This window comes from Glossina fuscipes, unplaced genomic scaffold, assembly GCF_014805625.2.
Source record: "Glossina fuscipes isolate IAEA_lab_2018 unplaced genomic scaffold, Yale_Gfus_2 2, whole genome shotgun sequence".
NCBI lineage: Eukaryota > Metazoa > Arthropoda > Insecta > Diptera > Glossinidae > Glossina > Glossina fuscipes.
The window spans coordinates 15,098,484-15,121,049 of record NW_023998416.1 but is presented as its reverse complement, the minus strand read 5'-3'; the positions used below and the strand labels follow the sequence as shown (position 1 = coordinate 15,121,049).

The following is a 22,566-nucleotide window of genomic DNA, read 5'->3' as shown; positions in this document are numbered from 1 at the left end:
ATAAATAAATAAAAAAATAAAAATGAATATATTTATACACGCATACACACACCCATACATATATTGATTTTTCTGTTCATTGCGACTTCGTAAATAATGAAATTATCTTGGTAGGATAAACTCTCTTGGCCAGCAAAATATTAAGAGCATTGCAACTCCATTTTGTAAGATAAATAAATTAAAGAAATAAATAAATGAATGGAAGCACAAAAACCAATCGAAAGAGAATAAATAATGCAAATTATAAATAAGTATAGCAGTTGTGTGAGAAGTTGAATTTCTAAAAGCGCTACAACATACTTGCTTACAAACAAAGTTGTAAGGGAAGTAATGGAAGATAAACGAAGAAAATGTTAAGACTTGCTTAAGAAAAAGCTTAAAGAGAGGGAAACACAAAAAAGAAACCAAATGTTTTCATAATTGCATACCAACCTGCATAAGGCGTCTATCTATCTATCTATCTGTAAATTTACACACTCGCTCCTATATAAATACATATGTATGCGCGTCTAAAGTAACAAAAACAAAAGATACACAAACCGCAATAGTTGTATTTTTTTAATATTTTTGTTGTTGTTGTTGTCGTTTTTTCTACTTTTCTACACAAATTTACAAATATATATATTTGCATATATATATATATATATATTGATTAATAGTGGAATGGCAAAAGAATAATTTAAAAAGAAATTTGTAAGAGAGAGAAAAAGAAAAGTTATTCGTATTTTTATCACACGTTACTCTATTCAAAACAAGTTTGCGCCTTAAGTCTTTTTTCTTAAGAAAACCACTGTTTTAAAAAAAAATTTATTTGAATGGAATTTTATTAAAAGTAACGCGTTTATTATATCGCCCACCACTATTTTATAAACTAAATACATACATATTTACATACCTATATATATTCTTATATGCTGAGTGTCTTAATTTTCCTAAATTCTTTCTTAACAGGGAGTGGCTCTTAAACATTAATTTATGCCATCCAAGTGTATACATATACATACAAACAAACGTACGAATAATCGAAAGCATTTGTAACATATTTCATGCAATAAATCCTCAAAAGTGTTTGTATTAAGTACATATAATAAACTGCTTGTCAACGAGCATTTACGTTTGTGTGTGTGTGTGTGTGTGTGTTTATGTGCTCATATGAGTGTGTTACTGAGGTAAACGAATCTTTAGCGGATTATTATCAATATTCAAGATATACATGAAAATTTTGGATGCTCTCTTAAAAAAGGTATGAGAACTAGTTGATAAGATTAGAATATAAAATAAGTATGAAATGAAAGCAAGTACGACTTAGATTCCGAAACTTTTGGTATACACTACGACTACTAGCACTTCGTGTTCCTTTATAAGCTCAAACTTTAAAAATTGAAAGAGTCAGGAGGTTTGGAAAACAATTATAATAGGGCTATCGTAATCGTAATGGGCTTCGTGAGTGAAGGCAATCAATTTTGCAACTTCCAGTGCACAAGATCTATGAGCAGAAATGTATAACAGACCGCCTAATAAGTTCGTAGAATGACATAGCCGCTGTCGACGAATCCAGTCGTCAAGTTGTTTTCCTGACGTTAGTTATATTTTTGTAAGACAATGGAAAAATTTAGATTTACTTTGTTGCGTCACTAAAGGAACAGCATTTTGTAAACTAATTGTCAGTATGTCATGAAATCGTGACACATTTCGTTTGCAGACTAGTACTAGGTTAGAATCTTAGCGATTCGTCAATACCGACGAGATCTTTATGTGATCGTAAAAACTTATTGAAAAATGTATTCTAGTAAATAAAATAACATATCGAAATATCATAGAGAGTTTATTACACCACAAGACGTAGATAGTTTAGATTACGAATGAACCTGTGACTTAGACGATATTTGATAGTAATCTAATTAAAATATAACAAATTACTTTTTTAACAGTAGTCGGTTGAAATTGCACGTTTGCCAACTAGTAGTTGAAACGTTACCTTAGCTAAGAATATAGTGAGGCAAAAGAGGAGGTGGTGGTCTCCCAAATCAGTAGCACTAAAATGAATTTGTCATTTCCTCTGGGAAAATTTCAATGTTAAGGACGCGTTCTTATTAACGGATCGTTAGGAAGCTCGATGAAATTTTTTAAAATATTGAGATATCTTTCGTCTCCTGAGACAATATTTGCAGACGGACAGTTCACATAGGGCTGGACACAACACGTAGCGTGATATTGCAGTGCAACAGTAATAAGGAAAATTTAATAAAAAATAAATAAGATAGTCAATCACATTTGACAACAAGCGAGAGAAGATTCATGAAGCTGCGCAAACGGTTCCGAAGTTCGGATTAGCGTCATATAAGGTAATGCTTTGTATTTGTTGGTATTGGAAGCGAATCCCCAATCGTGAGCTGCTCCAGCCTGAAGAGAAAATTGACTCCACACTCTACTGGCAACGGGTAACGCGCAATGAAAGCAGGTTGCCCAGAATTGCTAAATAGCCGCATCGGCAACGGTGTAGATAAGCGAGTCAATGTTTAAGTTTCAGCGCCCTAGGGCGTACTTAGTCATAGCTGCAGTGAATACATAGTCGATGAAGTTGTGATATCTTCCGGTTAGACATAAATGCACTAGGTTGCGGTCGTTGTTTACATACCTCCTGCCGACCGCTATTTTCGTACATATAAGATCACATCATGGCAGGGTCAAAGTCGAAAGGGCTTGTTGACAGAGCAATTTTTATAACGGGTTGTCCTCTTAACACGGATCTTATAGCGTCCCACTACAATTTGTTTCGTTCTCCTTATTACACTGTTAGTACCGCAAAGTTGACTTCAAAAATAGCCTATGAACGTCCAACAGTTCAGTTTTTCTCAGTGATGACAGTGAATGGTGTTACTAGAGAAATAGAAAATGTTTACCGATCAAAATGGAAGGTATTTGCTTAATAAAGTTCAATTAAAGAGAAAAGAAAAATGTGTTCACATTTTTTCATCAAAAGTCAGGCTCATATATAGATACATATATTATAACCTATAGTAAATGTAGTAATGCTATGAAGTCCTCTACCCATTATAGTTTTCAGAAAATTTACTAAATTTGCCTAACATATAAAATAATCAAAACTGAGAAAAACTGAGAGTAGAATTTTTATGCCCTACAAGTCTTTTTAGGGCATGTTAAGTTTGTGCGGATATAGGCAGCACCAAGAAGGACTTGCGATAGACCCACCTTTTACCGTATTTTCATTCTGAATCGATCTAAACTTCTTTATCCGTCTGTCATGCAGCAATTTTTGGTACTCTTCGAACTTATTTGAACCCAAGGAAGAAAGCCATCGAAAATAGTTAGGGTTGCATCGTTTTCGCGACAGCTCCTCATATATCACCTTATTTTGAAAAGATGTCTTATGAATAACTGGAGGTGGCATGGGGTATTTAACGATGAGCGGCGGTCCGGTATAGTGTTGTTACCAGTTTTAAATTCGATTTAGATAAGTAAAGTTTTTCGCATTTTTTTTTCTGCAAAGGTTTGTATTTATTTCCCTGGCGAAGTATGTGCTAATGACAAATAATTATCGATCAAAATGGCAAATAACAAGCGTTACAATAACAAATGACAGATTGCTTAGCAAATGATCGAAGGGATAATAAGATCGTCCATATTTTTGATATATCTGTTTCTTAGCTGAACACGTGTTTTTAAAAAATCTGTCCCATGGTGAAGCCTTGTAAACAGCAGACAAACAAAAAGATTTATAAGCCGATGCAATGAGGAACATAGTTACATTGACTCACAGTCTAAGGCTGTCAAAATGTGCATATATTTCATTTCATAGGATCTATAATACGTATGGAATGGCCTGAATTTCGAATATAAGGAATGAATTCATCCATAACCTCACATAATCATACCGTTATTAGGTAGGATTAAGCTATCTAACCTATAAAAATTATTCAACTTGTAATTGGCAGAAAAAATCACACACACAGCCAGACGAACGCAGATCGCTAAAACAATATTCATGACTCTTCCTAACTGTTCTACATGCATTTCTAAGTCTAAGAACAATATTTCGGTACACATTCTGCACTCTCCGTATTAGATATAAAGACTGAGAAGATGACTCTTCCTAACTGTTCTACATGCATTTCTAAGTCTAAGAACAATATTTCGGTACACATTCTGCACTCTCCGTATTAGATATAAAGATAAATGTTTTTTTTATTACTTTTTTCTATCGATCGCTTCGGATAATCGTGGGTTCGTGTAATCGAAAGATGTATTAAGTAATACGAAAATGTTATCAACGATGTAAATGCGAAATCTGTGCATGAATCATAATGTAAAAGTTAAATGAAAGTTGTTGGAAAACACATACATCCATAAGTTTCTTCTTTTTTTTTTTTTTTTGTTTTGTTTTTTGGTAATCAAGTGTAGACAGTTATATGTTGTCGCTTTTATGTGCAAAACTAAATGGGAAAGTTATCTGTAGGTTAAGCCGACAAGTCGAGGCCCATTTGCGAACGTACAATTGTCAATTCAATCTGCAAGATGAAGCAATTGTCTGCACTGAGCTCGTGTAACTTAGTTTTCGCTGAGATAATATACACGTGCAATGATTAATGTCTTATGTCTGTCTAATCATATAATATAATAAATATTTAAGCCTTACCTTGGTATTTACAAACGATCTGGTAAACTTTGAGTTTATATGAGCACATATTTGACTGAAGAGTTTTTTAATGAAAGTGCTTCGTATGGACGGACTTTGTAAATACGAGACAAACAAACAAAGAGTCATTGACGACTTTCTTTTAATTGTTAGCGAGAAAGCAGTTTTCTGTAGACATTGGCATACAGGCACATATACATAAATACACATAAAAATGTACTTTTAATGTGATTTTATAATTATATGTCTCTCTATGAGTGTAATCTCGAATGAAACGTGATAATAATTTTGGAACTTTTGCTTTTAAAATTGTCAAATGAGTAAACGATTTAAGCTATCTGCAACATGTTCTAATAAACGAAATAAAGACGAATGTGAACGAATGCAAGAAACGAATTTAATTTTTGTAAATAAAATTGGAACGATTCCTTATGGAAGCCATATTTGATGTTGTGACAAATTAAAAGTCTGTACCATCCATCAGTAGCTTTTCATTTTTATTTTTAATGCAATGGTTTCTATACTTTGCAGCAATTGTGACGCAAGGGTGTGTTAAGTATCCCATTCGCAGGGGAATTTGAGGCAGAATCACCCTTTGCTTCTGAATCGATCTAAGCTTGCCCGTCTCGTTTTTTTGTGTCCAATCTATAAGTTGCAATTTTTGATGAAATTGAGTACATCGACATTGAGAATGGATTGAGTGGAATCACTTTTCCGACCGTTTCCCAAACCTTACATTTTATTTTGAAAAGTCATCATAAGTGCAACTGTATTAAATGAAGTGATGTAGAGTATTCTAAGGTGTGTCGTATTCCACTATAGTGTTGTTAAGACTGACTGGAAAAAAGCAATTACTCTTCTTACATTTACCTCGACGTTTAGTAGTCCATGTTAAGAAAGTCAAAATTTGTACATTTCTGTGGAAACGATTTTAATAAAAATTCTAGTCCAAGAATATAAAACCGTTTGTAAAACTTGTGAAAAAATAACCGTAAAGCACAACTGCTAAAGTTTCTTCAAGAACCAATATTAACGACTGAATCTACTGAAATAAAATTTTCGCTAAACGAACACAACTGTCCACCTAGTCAATAAAACTTTTCATCATCTCACGGACACATGAGCTTAGAATATTTAAGGATAACAAGACATTTAAATGAAAAAAATAAGCCGTAAAAAATTTATATTCGCCTGGGATGGGATCTTACGTACGCACCACCATTCATTGTAATATGCTAGTCCAAATTTATCCTTCCCGCGACTTGATGAGAAAGGACAGAATTAATATTATGAGTTATTTCCTAGGAATTTTAGGTGAATTACTTACTGACAGACTTTATGTAGAATAATATGAAAAGAATCAAAATTTTTTCGCTTATCATTGCGCGTGGACATGGACGTTTTTTTCCAGTTTTAGCTTATTTCTTTTCGAAATAAATCTTATATGAATTATTGCTAAAAACTAATGCAAAGTATAAAAAAAGAAGTGAAGATAAAAGAATTATGATAAATAAATAGGTGAAAAAAAAGAAAAAAAGCATGTACACATCTAGCGCAGAGGTACATCCGCAGCCGGTGCAGATCCGAGTTTCGTGTAAATCCCTACGCCATTGCAAACCTGCAAAAGTTTTGAAACAGGAATAGTAAAGTCCTCCATAAAATAAGTAGAGAACCTTCTATCCATAAATTATGAGCAATGTGCAGACAGCTATAAAGTTTTTCCTCAGGAAAAGCAAGACGCTTTCAGTATGCGCTTTATAGTGGGCACGTCGTTTGCCTCATTTGGCCCATTTCTAATGCTAAACAAATTTAATTTTTTCGTAAAGATCTCTATAACGTCGAGAAGTAAGCTTCCAAAACCAGCTTTCAAATTCGGAATGCGCCTAAGCATATCGGTCCGTCCATCCACTCATCCGCCCGTCTGTGCATCCGTGATAAACCTACTCCGTTTCGCAAAAATGAAGATATCGTCTATGAATTTGCAAAAGAATTTAAAAATGAGCCAAAACGAAATAAATGAAAAATACCAGCAATACGGCGAAAACTGAGAACATATTTTCAATTTTATTGCACAAAAATAGAGTAAATAAGTCATAACTCTAAAATATCGTAGATTGTGAAAATTAATTTATTTTTTAGCCCCTTTTGCGCTGTGACACAGTACCGGGCGCATATAATATTCTTATTTGTCAAAATTCAAGACGTTAGACTGGGTCAGCCATAAAAAGTTTTATTAGTTATGGAAATGAAACTTGGAAAACAAAAAAAAAAAAAAAAAAATATTATGTATTGAGCGCAAGCACTTAGAATCTCGAAACACAAACACAAACGAACCTTTTCAAGGCTTAAAGTTCGTCCGATAGAGTATAACTTAAGGTTTTCAAATCTAGGCAATAATACGAATATGAATAAGATGCACATGATAAAATCTTTAAATAGCTCTATACAAAAAGCTTTTTTCATTTATTTACACGTTGTGAAGTAGAATAAGAAAAAAAATTATGTACTATGTCAGCTGCTGGCATTAGAGTCAAACTTAAAGTGCAAACAAGTTTTTCTTCTGTCTCTCCAAAAGCTCCGAAATAATAGACATTCTCGTATTTTCAGTTTTTTGTTTTTTAAAAAAAAACGTGTTTTCGCCTGCTTTAAAAAAAAAAAAAAAAAAAAAAAAAAACGATGATGAGATGAGTCAAATGCCAGTAGAAACGTGACAATTGCCTTTTGAAAAACATTAATTTGTAAAAAAAAAAAAAATGTTTACAAACAGAAAAGGTTGAACTTTCTAATTCGATTATTGAATAATTTTATAATATTTTCAAACTTTTTTTGTTTTCTTATATGTTTTTAGTGATAATTTTCAAACATAAAACTTTTAATAAGATTAAGTTAATGTGCTTGGGAAATTTGTAAAGAAAAAGAAGATAAGCGTTGCATTTTAACACAAGCAAACATAGCTAGTTGTTGTACTTAAGCCAAGTAAGTCATTTTCTTATAACGTTAATGTTATTTTCTTGATTACATCTTAGTGATTTAGTAATTGCCTCGTTTTTCGCATTTTTTTTGTTTTCTGCTTTTTGTTTTAATCGGTGCTTTTTAAGGAAATTTCGAAAATTCCATATTAAGACCTGTTTATTTACGACTCTTGCCAATAACGCTTGCATGGGATAAATTTCGCAAATAATATTATTTGACCTAAATACATTTAAAATGACCTTCAGCCCGGATTTCAAGATATATATATACAATGTTTCATTTATTTTACGAAACTAACTGATTAACGTAACAAGTTTAAATGTTAAGCAAGAAAATTGAAAAACAAAAAAAACTTGAATAGAAAATTACAAAAAAAAAAAGAAAAAAAAAGAAAAAGAGTCTTCGGTATGCTTTAACGATTATGTGAACTGTTGATCAATGTGCATATGTGCATGTGTATGCATAAATATTAAACATGAAAGTGTTTATTCACATTAAAAGAAAAGAAACAAAAAATAATAATAATAATAAAAAATCATACAAGCAGTGCTGAGCTTGAGGAGCCATAACAGTTGAGTTGCTAAAGTGAAAGTTCGTTTGAAAGCGCGATTTCGGACAATTCAATCAGACATCGCATACTTTAAATATCTCTCTTCATCATTCGCATTATTAACAATGACTCAATAAACACACTACACTACTTATTATTACTTTCCTACTTATTAAGTTTTATGAAATGAGAAGTAAGCAAAAGTGGAACGAACAAAAATGTTCAAGTATATGAATTCTTTGAAAATTACAGCTTTTAAATTAATTATTTCGTTATCAATACATTTCCTTTAAACGTGAAATGTGCATATGCTACGAAACTTACAAAGTGGAAAGTTAATCCCAAAGGAAGTGATCATTTGTAAGTTTGGGAATTACTTACGAGAACAATAATAAGAAAATGTCCTCAAAATATCAGACCAATATTTATTCTTGGATCAACTGCAGAAAGTAATGAGTTTTCTTCTCATTTATTGCTTGAATACTTGTTAAGATGTTACTCAATAAATTCGTGGGACGACATATATATTTGGCCATCCTCGACAAAGTTACGATTGTATTAGTGACACTACCATTGTTTTTGTGAAATGATTGGAAATCATATGGATTCGTCAATAGCCATCCTACAAACTTATTGAATTTTACATTATAGAAGAGTGAGGCGATCAAACAGGGATAGGACACTTTCAAAACGCGACTTAGTTTATGTTTTTTTTCAAATTCCACCAAAAATTGATAGTATTTGGCAGATCGTCGTCGAAACATTCACAATTCCATAGCGTAAAGAGATTGTTTAAAATTTTCAACAAAAATGATGAAATTATTCAAGCAACCTTTTGAACGTAAATAAGCAAACTTATGCTTAATGCTTATTATTCGTAATGTAAATGGAAAATTTGAATCAAATGGTTTTTCTAACATGTAACCATTGTCAGAAACGTAAACATACCGCCAAAAAAATATCGATACTGTGAAGTAAAATATGGATTAACCAACACATTGCAGCTATCGTTCATTCCATTTGGGGAACTTTTATAGTTTTCTTGTTATTCGCAAACTAAAAACGTCCAAGCCAATTATTTGATCCTTCTTGTATTGTATAGTCTCTCTTAGAAGATCAATGAAAGATTTTTCAAAAGCAATAATTTTTCATATAGCACAAGTTAAGAGTTACTTTTACAGATTGTCCGTAATTTGTATTAATTCCCTAAGCCGAGGGTATTTTGACTTTTATTTTAATAAACTTGTTTCATAGATTTCGTCACATGGGTGAGATTTTAAATAAAATCTTATTCTACACCACTCGTGGTAAAGGGTATATTAAATTTATGCGGATGTATGCTAAACCCAGAAAGATCTAAGATAGATCCAAATTTTATTATAACGATCGATTGCAAATCATTTTCTTATTCTCATCTATGCTTGTCCGCCCGCTTGTACGCTTGTCTTGTTTTTTTGATGTTATTTGCAGACGTTACATTAATACGTGTAAGATGATGTAGGGTATTTAATTATAGCATTTTCATGTGTTTTATTTTGTTTATTTTACGATCTTGCTTTCTCCAAGAATTTTTTATGAACTGCGTACGATATAATGCTTTCCATCGATGTTTATAGAAAATCAATAGCAATAGATGAAAAGTAATGATAAACTTTTTCGTACGTCCTCAACTACTTCCCGTCAAAACGGGGTTTTCAACTAGTTATGATTGTCACATCATATTACTTACAAGAAAAGTTGAAGATTCGAAGATTACAAAAACGTGCCGAAACTCCATTCGCCACGTATTGATATTTATAATCATAGACCTTAGGCGTCATTTCTTAATTAAAAATGATGCTGAGTCATATTTATAGAACTTTTGCTAATAAACTGACTTTGGGTAAGAAGCTTTTAATCTAATTGGACTTACAGTGAAGGAAAAACTTGGGTCATTTTCGAGAACAAAGTTCGTCGGAACAGGATCATGCAGACGGATACAGCCCCGTTCTGGCGGATACCGATAGACACGGATGCCTCGAAATACGTGTCTCAACGAACTCCTTCATCAACCCTATTGCGACGAGTGCGGTATATACACGGCAAGCATTTGTGGCATCGTAGCGGCTGATGCAATCTCTGTGCAATAGTGCATTATGATCGCAGGTTTGTGGCGAAGTATCATTCTGATGGTCTATCGCTATGCTAACGTGCCGTCGCGAAAGTGTTAACCCAAATTGGGGATACTTGTTCATTTTTTTAGTTAGAAGCAGAATATATGCATAATATCCGATTTCAATCAATATCTTTCCAGTTTTGAGTTCTTGAGGAACTTTTTCTATATATCAGATAATACAACTAATATCATCTATTAAGTTTATATACTTTCATATTACAGTTAGCTTAATGTTTACTTTATAATTGTAAAAAAAGAAAACATTGATTTATTACCAGTTTGGCCTTAATTAGCTGTAATTACTATTATCCCGAAATATGTGTTTTTCATCTACGCGAATAAGTTATATTTTGCAGAGTAAACTGCTTACACTTTTATTAATTACATGTGTAAAATAAATATTTAATTTGAGCACATCAATGGTCATAGGGAATATTTACTCTCCTATTCATAGCAGACGAGAGAACGAAAATAATGGAAAGTATAGGCTGACCTTTCTATTTTACACATAAAACACTTGTGAAAACATTGGCGTTAGGTAAATGAATGATGAGAGTATAAATACCGAGAGGAAGAATTATTATTAATACAAATACAATATGCATACGCAATGATCTTATAATTGTTTAATTTAATCTACTCGATCCACAACTAAGATATTTTTATATATGTTTTCATACTTTCTTTTTTTGACTTTAACTCAGTTCGCTTCAAATATACGCTGCACTATGAATGTGTGTACTGCTCCTCTGACTATTCCATTGACTTATCAAGAAATTTAGATATAATAGTAATAGAAAAATATATAAATAAATTTGGGGCCAACAATCGCGGCTGTACAAATCATACAAATTAATGGTTACCTGTTTTAGTTAGATTAGTGCAAATGTGTGTATATTAAATTTATTAGGTGAAACTTTAAATTTGTGATAATTATTTATGCATTTTATTGAAACTAGAAGATTTGCAATTTATACGAGCTTTAGATTCCTCTTATTTAAAATATAATTTTTCAAATTAAAGTAATAACAACTATGACATTAAAATTTAACACTAAAAGTGTCAGTGGGTCGTTATGACATTTGTGAAAAAAAAAAAAATGTTTACGACCCATGCAAAGTTGTAATAATTCTTTTATGATTTTTATTTATATGAAAGGACTAACTACATGTAATCAGATATTCTCTACGTTGTCTTTACATTAAAATTTTGTTGCTAATTATGGTCACATTTATGAACAGATCGGGTCCATTTCGGAAATATCTTCACGGGATCGAACATTATAGACAAAAATATGAACACAACGTCGACATCTTCTCGAGTTTGTATCAATTTCTTCAATCTTACGAACGTGAACGTAAACAGATTTCGTTCTTTGACCTCACATTCTTAATCGATCAAAGAATCTTTGTGTCAAATTTTAATTTGCTAATTTTCATTTTTGCGGTTGTAGCGAATCCATGGAGCGAAAATGGCCCATAACAGTAGAGATGGATAGATGTAAAATGTCGATTGCTCTAGTGTTAAAAAATCATCTCTATCTCTTCTTCTATAATCAATAGCCCGCGATGTATCTCACTTGATTATTAAAATTAAACATTTTATTAGAAATTTTACTTGAGAAATTTATTCTCCCATACATTTTCCTTCTTAACAAATTTATGCTTCGATATGCTTTATGTTGTGAAAATTGGCTGAAAGCTTAAAATGCTAAACGTTGAAAAGCGTTTGTTTGATGATGAAAAGGTTACGCCTTCCCAAGCTGCACCAAAGTGCACTTTCGAATGAAAGAGTGTACGAATGAGCTTTAAAACTATTGATGCCCCGTGAAATTGCAATTGTGGTAGGGGAAGAAATTTGATATACAACATGTCTTTAGCCTAAAAATTTTAAAGTTGCCGTGAAACGTATATGAAGGGAATTTTATTAAACCGATATTCTTACGAAATTTAAAATAAATTATTGCTAAATACGAAATCGAACAACTTACATGTCTACAATCCATTTCTGGTCTGCATTTGTTATCACTTTTTTAAATGGTAATGATATAAGGTATGCTTTAAACGAAGCGTAGCTTTCTCATTTATTAAATCCGTTCTCGGAGTATGCATATTAGTGTTTGTAATATTCACACGTATTAGAAATCGTCTAAAGTATATTACTTTTATGTAGCGAATATTTCCAAGCCCAATCTAACCGTATTCATTTAACATTTCTCCATCTGCTGTCTGCCATTGTAACGCCTTCGGTCACAAACATTAAGATAGAAAATTGAAACTTGGCATATAACCGTTCCAGCAATAGACAGGCAATATGCTGTGAATTAAAACCCGTTGCCACTCGGTAAAAACATTGTTAGGCTATTATTAGAACTTTACTGAAAAATGGGCGTGACCAAACTAAACCAACTGATCACACGGTCAGTCTCAATTGATCACCTAACAAATCCACTTTAATGCGATAGTAAGAGATTGCAACGGTCCAAAGCGGTGAATATAATGATTTAATACACTAGTATGGAATTTTAGAGATCCAAAGCGATGAATACAATGATTTAATGAAGTAGTATGGAATACTAGCTGTTCCAAGTGATGTACATCAAAGACTTGCGTCAAGGCGAATATATAGTTTTCTTACTTGTTTTAACACTAAACGAGTTTGTATTCGCATATTTTATTTATTCATATTCGGTTTTAATAAATTATTCACAGTTATATAAAAAAATATTATGGATTTATGTATTTTGTTTAATAGCCAAACACTTAAGGTAATGTCATCATTTCATTTTCTATCTTTTGCAGGTGTAACTTAATTCGATCAATAAAATAACAGAATAACTCACATAAAGGTGTGTGAGCTGCAAGAGTTTTCATTATGGGCAGAGTGACGGCAGTCAGTGGTTTTTGGCTGCCCGGACTTATATTTTTAATATCATTAGGCTGTGCATCAGTCAAAGCTGGCGAAGATGTATTTTCTTGTCCCAATGGTGAGTTTTAACAAATATATTTACACATTAAGGTGTACATGTGTATGATCGTTTTCTTTTTTCTTTTTTTTTTTTTGTTGTGTTGAATACGTATGAAAAGAAAAAGAAAATCTCCTTCACATTGACATATTCATGTGTTCATGATTCATTTGCAATAAAATATCAAATTTCTTTATCACTTGAATTGTATTAAATGAAATCACTGCCTGCAAGTTGCAGGTGATGTGGTTTGCATGCTCTTATATGTATGTGCATGAAATATATTTATATATTTATATATTTATATATATACATATATCCATTTTTTAATTTAAAATTTCAAATCCAAATCTTGTTATTAATGGATACCGTTTTCCGGACTGCATTACAAACACTTTCTTGCCAAGCGAAAAGTGTGTCTAATATTCAGAAAATTGTGTTAAAACTAAGCCAAACAACAAATATAATGCATTAAAAATAATAAAATAATAATAACACAAGCATAATATGAAAACAAGAAACAAATGGATTTCTTAACGGTACAACTCGCGTTGAAGCTATAAATGTAAACTTGCAACACTTGTTGGTTAGCTTGCTCAGTTGGCGTAAATAGTTGCCTTAGTATTAGTTGTTGTTTTATTTATATTATAAAATAGCTGTTCTTATGTATTGTACATAAAAAAAAAAGTTACACAGATCTGCTAACGTCTACACACGCAAATACAATTCATCGTTACTCGTTCTCGTCACACACATCTACAAGTGCATGTATGTATTGTGGTATATAATAGCTTTTTTTTTAAATATTGGCTGCACGCTATATGATAAAAGAACAGGTTTACTGTTTAAATCTTTTGAATTTCCTACATTCGCTATATGCTCTTCACTTATACCACGTTACATTGCATGCTCTAATCAGAATGCAGTAGAAATCAAGTGCTTTAACTACTCGAAACAAAATATATGTAGAGAATACAACAAACAATTCATTAAAAGATCCTTACATCATAAGCCCATCTGGTATGTAGGTGAATAAAGAAGTATGTTAAAGATGAATCATTTCATCTTTTATCTGCACCTACTTACCGAATTAGCGATGATTTGAGATGAAGTGATTAAAGTTGAAAATTCAAGAAAGTTTAGAAAAGCCTCTTAATTTTTTTTTTTTTTTTCATATTCCCCCTCATCTTAGATACAAGAAGCTATGCTTTGTATTAAGCAGTAAGTATTCAATAAGAAAATTCTGTTCTTAATTGTTATAGAAACGGAAAGAATCATTTATTGTACATTGTATACTGACCATAACGACTAAGCAATATTCAGCCAAGCGTGAAAAACTTAACTGTAATTAACTTTAAATATATACATTTCATATATATGCACATATGTTTATTGTGTATAGAAATTTTCTCAAGATATGTTTTTTTTGGTTTCTGAAATCTTATCAATAATTTTTTTATTAAGTGAACCGAAAAAATAATTGTTCTTCACAATTTAATTCGTTCGATCAATCAACGAAATCGCTTGATGGAATTTTTTGTTTTGGAATTTGTGTATCTTATATGAAAAGCATGAAAGGATAATCATACATATAGTTACTCCTTAGAAAAACAATCCCCAATCATCCAATAACATTAACGCATAATGTAGTACTTGCAAAAAGCGAACTGCAAAACTTTTCATATTTTCGTATTAATTCTTTGTGAACTTAGAGTTCTTTTGCTTGCTTGCTTACAAGGACAAGCTTGCATTGTTGGTCATTGTGACATTTTTTAGTGCATGGAATTTGTTCTGCACGTAAATTGATTTTACTTTGATTTCGTTTTTTTTAATTGTCGAAAAGATTGTGTCGACTTTTTTGGTCTTGCTTTTGAAGAGAAACCTAACCGGTTTGGTTAACTTCACGCACAAATTAGTCGAGGTGTTGTATTTACAGAATATTTTTCATTGACATTAAATCGTTCGATGCTAATTGTGAGTAAGCAAGAAGGCGAATATATTTAGTGGTTTGTCATTTACAGGCATTATTCACTATGTTGTATAGCTAGTATTAATCAAGGCTAACCACATCACAGCATTGTTAACGAAAGCAGCAACAGAAAATACTCAGCTGGTTATTTGCAAAATTGTTGAAATTCCCAAAGCAATGCTTGTTTTGTAGCCCAAGACTTTTATTTAGCATACAAGAGTCATTCAATAACTTTACATATACGAGCTCTAATATAAATATTTATATATATATATATACATATATATATATACATATATATATATATATTTACATTCAGTTCTAACACACTACATACATAGTCCAAATTTTGCATATAATGCATTCAAGACCTGATTAAATACTTTTTTAATTAGTTCTAAAGGAAGAAAAAAAACATTTACATTGCCTCACATTTTATATGGGTAAACCATAGGAAAGGGAACAATATTCGCAACAAATTTTACTAAACCCAGTATATGTAATTTTGATAGACCTCTGATAGCCTTGTGATATTTACCACTACTGCCATCACCGTGAAAGAAATAGGATTTCTTGGTGCTAAACTAAAGCAGGTGATATTGATCCGGGGAGCTACATATCTGTTGGCTGGGATTATTACCTTCCCTGTCGATCAAATTTACATTCCTGACTACAAGTTGCCATTAGTTGTTAAAGTAGAGAGTGGCATAAATTGTTAAGCCAAAATGAGTCAAGCTACGCGAAACGGAGCGTCAATTGAGGCTACGCTACCGTCCGGGCAACTTTGGTTGCCTTCGACTTTGTTTTTTATCGCATGTTTTTTATCGTAAGCGATGAAATTTTCATTCATATTAGTCCCTTTAGCAGCACTTCGCAGATGAACATTCGCACCATTACATTTTTCAATGTTAATTCACGTGGTCCTCAAGTATCGGGCTTCTTTTGATGTCTATGTTTATGAAACTAGTTCAATAGTTTATTATGTTACCTTCACAGTAGTCTTATATGGCGTCTCGTTCAGTTTTTTAAAGATTTTCAACGACTATGACAGACATTAGTTGAGCAGAGCGCAGCGATTCTTTAACATTGAATATTACACAGTGAAAACGACCAAATTATTTTATATGCTGCGAATTTGGGAAAAGAGTAGAGTAAACAGGCGTTTTTGGATATATATAAGCTTTGAGGAATGAACGCTTGCAAATTAATGGAAAAGAATAATTTAAAATTTAATGTAACCAAAAATTTTCTACAAACAAAACGGTCAAAACTTTCAAATCAAACTGTCAAACCAGACCAAATCCTAAACTTGTTGTACTTTTTGCGCGAGTGTTGTACGGTATATTTAAAAAAAAACATTCTCTACCGGAGAGCATAGCAGATTTTCGATACGTTAATTTAAACATTCTCTCCTGGAAGAAAAAAAATAAATAAAAATAGTTCATGTATAAATAAATAAAAAAGAAAAAAGGCAGCTACACAACTAGCACAGAGGCACACCCGTAACCAGCATAGAACCAATTTGCAAGTGAACCCCTAAGCTATTGAAAACATGCAAGAGCATCGTTAAAATTAATATATATTTTTTTTCCAGATTTGGGCCAAAAAATATGTCGTCCGCAGCAAAGCCTTTTAAAATGGCTCAAGTGTTATCGTTTTTTAATGTTTTCCGATCCTAATTTTTTTTGTATACCTAATGTATATGGTTGATAACTTTATCCAATACGACCTCTCCTTCTATTCTAAAAAAAATGAGCCAAAAAAACGCTCTTCTTTAAATTATTAGGGTATCTTCCTCACTTAAGCTTACCTTATCTGTTAGTTTTCGCTCGCATTACTTTTTACCGACACAATTAGTATGACCAAGGTACCCAATCGTAATTCTAAGGTGCGAAATTCTCCACTATATTTAATATAATTAACGAAATACACAAGTAGCAAAAAATATAGGTCTGGGAAATCTACGGGTGTATCTTAGAAAGACGCCGTACTCAAATCCTTCTTAGGCAAAGAAGAGTCTTACATGTGAGAGTCTTTTTTTTATCGGAATATCTAGAAAAAAAATCTCTTTTTTAAGAGACTGAACTAAAAAGACTGAAAGAAACCATTTATTGAAAATTTTTCGCAATATGGTATCTATTTATCAGCTTTATTCTGGCAAGAGAGATGAATACATAGCATTATCTTTAAAAATTGAAAAGTAAAAATGAATGAAGTATGACGAGTACACTACATTCTCTTTCAGGTTGGGAGCTATACGGGCTTCACTGCTATAAATATTTTAATATTAAACATTCTTGGGAGAAAAGCGCGGAGTTGTGCAGGAGGTAAGTTCCCTTTATTAAATTGTAATTCTATCTCTTCTTTTTTATATTACCACAGTAGGTTAATTGTAGTTTGCTCTATTTACTGTTTTATTTTGAGTAACTGCCACGATTCGTGGGCTATTTTCTTAGATGGTGCAGGAATAAACAATTCTTCAAATTGCGTTGCAAGTCAACGCAACCTATAACAGTTTATTTATATCAACATGTACGCAAACTGAAGATTAAAAAGGGAGCGAATGTCAAAGCTGAGCAAAATATACTCAAGACGTTCTTTCCCAATCTCGAAATAGTAACTTTAATCTGGACGATCAATTTCTAAGTTTGTTGTACAATACCTGATTTAAAGCAACTTTGATTCACTTCAAAAGCCATCTTCTGATTGTCGAAATCACAACAGAAATTTTGAAACACTCATTTGAAATCTTTTCGTGCTACTCTGGTGAAGTTAAGTTCAGAAGTTAAAAAATTTAGAAAATCATACAAATTTTTGCTTTCTTCCTAATTTTCTGGTCTTGAAGTTTTCGTGCTCAAAACTTGGAACCGCTTGTTAAATTATCAGCATCAAATCCGAAAAGCAGATAAGTCCGATCTGGAATTTCTTCGTAATTCCTAAATAAACTGAAATATGTTTTCATTTTGCACATTTATTGAAAAATATGATTTAAAATTTTTGCAGTAGAATATAAGATATATTCGATCTCCGCCTTGTGTCGTAATCAACTATCGTACATTATTTAACAGATGCTAATGGATCCGAAATAGAGGGTCTAGCGAGGCTACTTGTGGATATTCAATGGTGGATTCAACTAAGTCGAATATAATTTCCTTTACACTTTTTGTTTAATCTCTTGAGATCAACTGGAAATTGACAGGGTTCTTCGTTAATGCCACGCAAGGATCGTTAAAACGATTTTTAGTGGTAGACTTCAGTAATACGAACGACAGATATTTAATTTAGGTCAAACTTGAAAATGTATCCGATCCGAATAGCTCGAAGAAATCGGCTGACCTGATGACAGACAATTTTCAAAACGTTTAAAACTGTAATTTTCGTATTGGTTTTAGCTCAATTTTTCGTCTTACGCATCTAGTTAAATGAACTCACGGTCTGATGTTTTCTTTTAAAACGCCAGGGGTAAAGATGACTCAATTGGATTCTCTTTCTATAACTCTTCATTTTGAAGTTGAGATTTTCTGTTGAAATTTCTTTTCAATTCAAAAATATTTCTTTTATACTTACATCTACATACACTACTGTGTAGGCATTTGCTTAGCTACTCACAGGCAACTGTAAGTACTGGTTATCAATGGCTATAGAAAATCAAGTATTTGTTAGGCTGTTGTTGTTGCTGTTGTTTTTTTTGTTTTTATAATAATTCTCGTTTTGTATTGGAAATGAAAGTTTCTGCGGGTATGCATAGGTGTGTGTTGGAACTTAAATAACAAGTTCGCAAGCAGTACAACACAAATCATATTTGGGGCAACAGCACTTTTAAAAATATTTGTCTTTTAATATATGAGCATCGTTGATTTTAAAAGGTAATTCCTGGAAAATAGAAAGTAGTTTGCAAAGCATGTATATTATGGGATCAATTAGTTGTAATTAATTTAGCTTTAAGATGTTGTGTGACGTTTAGAATTCTATTATATTTTTAGGGAAAGTGTGAACAATTTTGATATTTAATTAATTTTTCTGTGCTTCTGCAGATATGGCGCTGAATTGGTAGCTATTGATTCATTTTCCGAAAATAATAATACGCTTTCAATTGCGCGGAGTAATGATCCAAACCACCGTGCTTCCGATAAATATTGGTTAGGTTTGGCTTCTTTGGATGATTTGAGAACAAATACTTTGGAATCGGCGTCAGGTGCTCTTATTTCTCAGTATTCAGGGTTTTGGTCACTTCATCAACCCGATCCCGCGTCAGGAGAATGCGTGGCTGCCTCCTTTCTATCAAATTCGCAATCTTGGGACTTAGGCACTTGTGAGAGTTTGCTACCCTTTATGTGTCGGGCTCCCGCCTGCCCCCAGAACTCTATACATTGTGCAAATAGTAAATGCGTGAATCAAGCTTTTCGTTGCGATGGGGCCGATGATTGCGGTGACGGTTCCGATGAATTGGATTGCCCCGCACAATGCCATTATCATATGCAATCTGGTGGCGATGTAATTGAAACTCCCAGTTATCCTCATAAATATGCGCCGTTAAGCAAATGTAAATGGACTTTGGAAGGCCCGTTGGGCAGCAACATAATACTACAATTTCAGGATTTCGAAACGGAAAAAACATTTGATACTGTTCAAATTTTGGTGGGTGGCCGCACTGAGGACAAGTCAGTTTCATTAGCTACGCTAAGTGGCAAGCAAGATTTGACTGCTCATCCCTTTGTTTCCGGTTCGAATTTTATGATTGTAAAGTTTATTACGGACGGCAGCGTGGAACGTAAGGGTTTTCGTGCCACGTGGAAAACTGAAGCTAAGAACTGCGGTGGTGTTTTAAAAGCTACTTTACAGCGGCAGACTTTGACCAGTCCCAATTATCCCAAACAATATCCAGGCGGTTTAGAATGCTTATATATTATTAAAGCCCAAGTCGGTCGAATCATTTCTGTCGAAGTTGATGACCTGGACATAAGCGAAGGACGTGACTTTTTGTTAATACGCGATGGTGAATCACCCATGAGCCGCCCAATTGCTCGATTAACAGGGAAAACTAATGATAACGAAAAGATTATCATTTCAACTGGTCATTCTTTATATTTGTACTTCAAATCTAGTCTAGGAGATTCTGGTAAAGGTTTCAGTTTACGATATATACAAGGATGTAAGGCGACAATTACTGCTCGCAATGGTACAGTAACATCACCTGCTTTTGGTTTGGCAGACTATCCTAAAAATCAAGAATGTTATTTTACTATACGCAATAGTATGGGATCGCCGTTATCTCTAAAATTCAATAAATTTATGGTACATCAGAGCGATAATGTCCAAGTTTATGATGGTTCATCTACATCTGGCCTACGTCTACATTCTGGTAATGGATTTACTGGCGCAACAGTTCCAAAACTTACATTGACTGCTTCTTCAGGTGAAATGCTAATTAAATTTACCTCTGACGCCTTACATAACGCTGTTGGGTAAGCAAAGCATGTTATTGACGTCGAAAAATGAAATAAATATTGCTATTACAGATGGTCTGCTACATTTTCGGCTGATTGTCCGGAGTTGAAACCAGGTATTGGAGCTTTGGCTTCCAGCCGTGATACTGCTTTTGGGACAGTAGTCACCTTCACTTGCCCCATTGGTCAGGAATTTGCAACTGGGAAAAATAAGATTGTAACTGAATGTTTAAAAGGTGGCAATTGGAGCGTTTCGTACATACCGAAGTGTCAAGGTACTTTAGTGAACTATGTAAATTATCAGAATTATTGAAGCGTTCTTTTTTACAGAGGTTTACTGTGGGCCTGTACCGCAAATTGATAATGGTTTCTCGATTGGATCTTCAAATGTCACTTATCGTGGGGTAGCAATGTACCAATGTTATGCTGGTTTTGCTTTTAGCTCTGGTAGTCCAATTGAGAAAATTTCTTGCCTGCCCGATGGCCGTTGGGAAAGGAAGCCTACTTGTATGGCTTCGCAATGTGCTCCCTTGCCAGATGTACCCCACGCCAATATTACTCTTTTAAATGGGGGTGGACGCAGTTACGGCACTATTGTTAAATACGAATGTGATCCTGGTTATGAGCGAACTGGTCATCCCGTGTTAATATGTATGTCTAACGGCACTTGGAGCGGAGAGGTTCCACGATGTGTGCGTAAACGTTGTTTTGAATTTCCACAAATCGATAATGGGTTTGTCGTGGATGCAGCACGCCCTTATTATTACGGAGATGATGCTCGGGTTCAATGTTTTAAAGGCTATAAATTAATTGGAAGTAATATCATTCGTTGTAATACCGATCAAGTTTTCGAAAATCCACCTACTTGTGAGGACATCAACGAATGTACATCAACCCAGTGCGATTTGGCAACTACAGAATGTGTTAACACGAATGGTTCATTTCATTGTCAGTGTCGGTCAGGGTTTACTACAACAACTGAATGCCGCCCGGTAGGCGATTTGGGTTTGAGCAATGGTGGAATTCCTGATGAAAGCATAACAACTTCCCAAACAGAGGAAGGCTACACCAAAGGTATGGTTCGATTGACGTCGGCTGGATGGTGCGGTGCCTCCGTTGAACCCGGTGCAAATTGGCTTATGATAGACTTGAAGGCTCCTACTGTGCTGCGAGGTTTTCGTACTATGTCTGTTCAGCGCTTTGATGGCAACATAGCCTTCACGTCGGCAGTGAGACTCCAGTATTCCGATGACCTGACTGATGTATTCAAGGACTATACAAATCCAGACGGCACGGCCGTCGAGTTTAGAATTTTAGAGCCCACTTTGTCTATTCTAAATTTACCGATGCCTATAGAAGCACGTTATATTCGGTTTCGAGTCCAAGATTACGTCGGTGCCCCTTGCATTCGCTTAGAAGCAATGGGATGTACTCGCTTAGATTGTGTTGATATTAATGAATGTTCGAAAAACAATGGAGGTTGCGATCAAAAATGTGTAAATTCTCCAGGAAGTTTTGCATGCTCATGTAATACTGGCTATCAGCTCTACACTGCAAATGGTACAGCTGGGTTTGGCATTGAACGTTTCGAAACTGGGGAACGAGATGGGGATACATATCAACGTAACAAATCTTGTGTACCAGTAATGTGCCCGACATTGTTAGCTCCAGAGAACGGTAAATTACTGACAACTAAATATGATCAACACTTTGGCGATATTATAAAATTCCAATGCAATTTTGGGTACATAATGTCCGGCAGTTCATCTCTGCTTTGTTTATCGAGCGGCCAATGGAATGGCACGGTACCAGAATGTAATTGTACGTATTAGCTAGAATTGTGATTTAAT

General features: G+C 33.5%; 1 protein-coding gene across 1 annotated transcript in view; it reads left to right on the top strand.

The window, feature by feature from the left end:
* Positions 1 to 752: 752 nt before the first annotated feature.
* Positions 753 to 22,566, top strand: part of LOC119632788 — a 30,118-nt gene continuing 8,304 nt past the window's right edge. The window contains exons 1-6 of the mRNA XM_038025881.1: positions 753 to 1,243; positions 13,137 to 13,321; positions 17,515 to 17,596; positions 19,304 to 20,734; positions 20,789 to 20,991; positions 21,047 to 22,537. Coding sequence (XP_037881809.1) covers positions 13,210 to 13,321; positions 17,515 to 17,596; positions 19,304 to 20,734; positions 20,789 to 20,991; positions 21,047 to 22,537 — 3,319 coding nt within the window. The 5' untranslated portion in view covers positions 753 to 1,243; positions 13,137 to 13,209. The remainder of the gene's footprint in view (positions 1,244 to 13,136; positions 13,322 to 17,514; positions 17,597 to 19,303; positions 20,735 to 20,788; positions 20,992 to 21,046; positions 22,538 to 22,566) is intronic.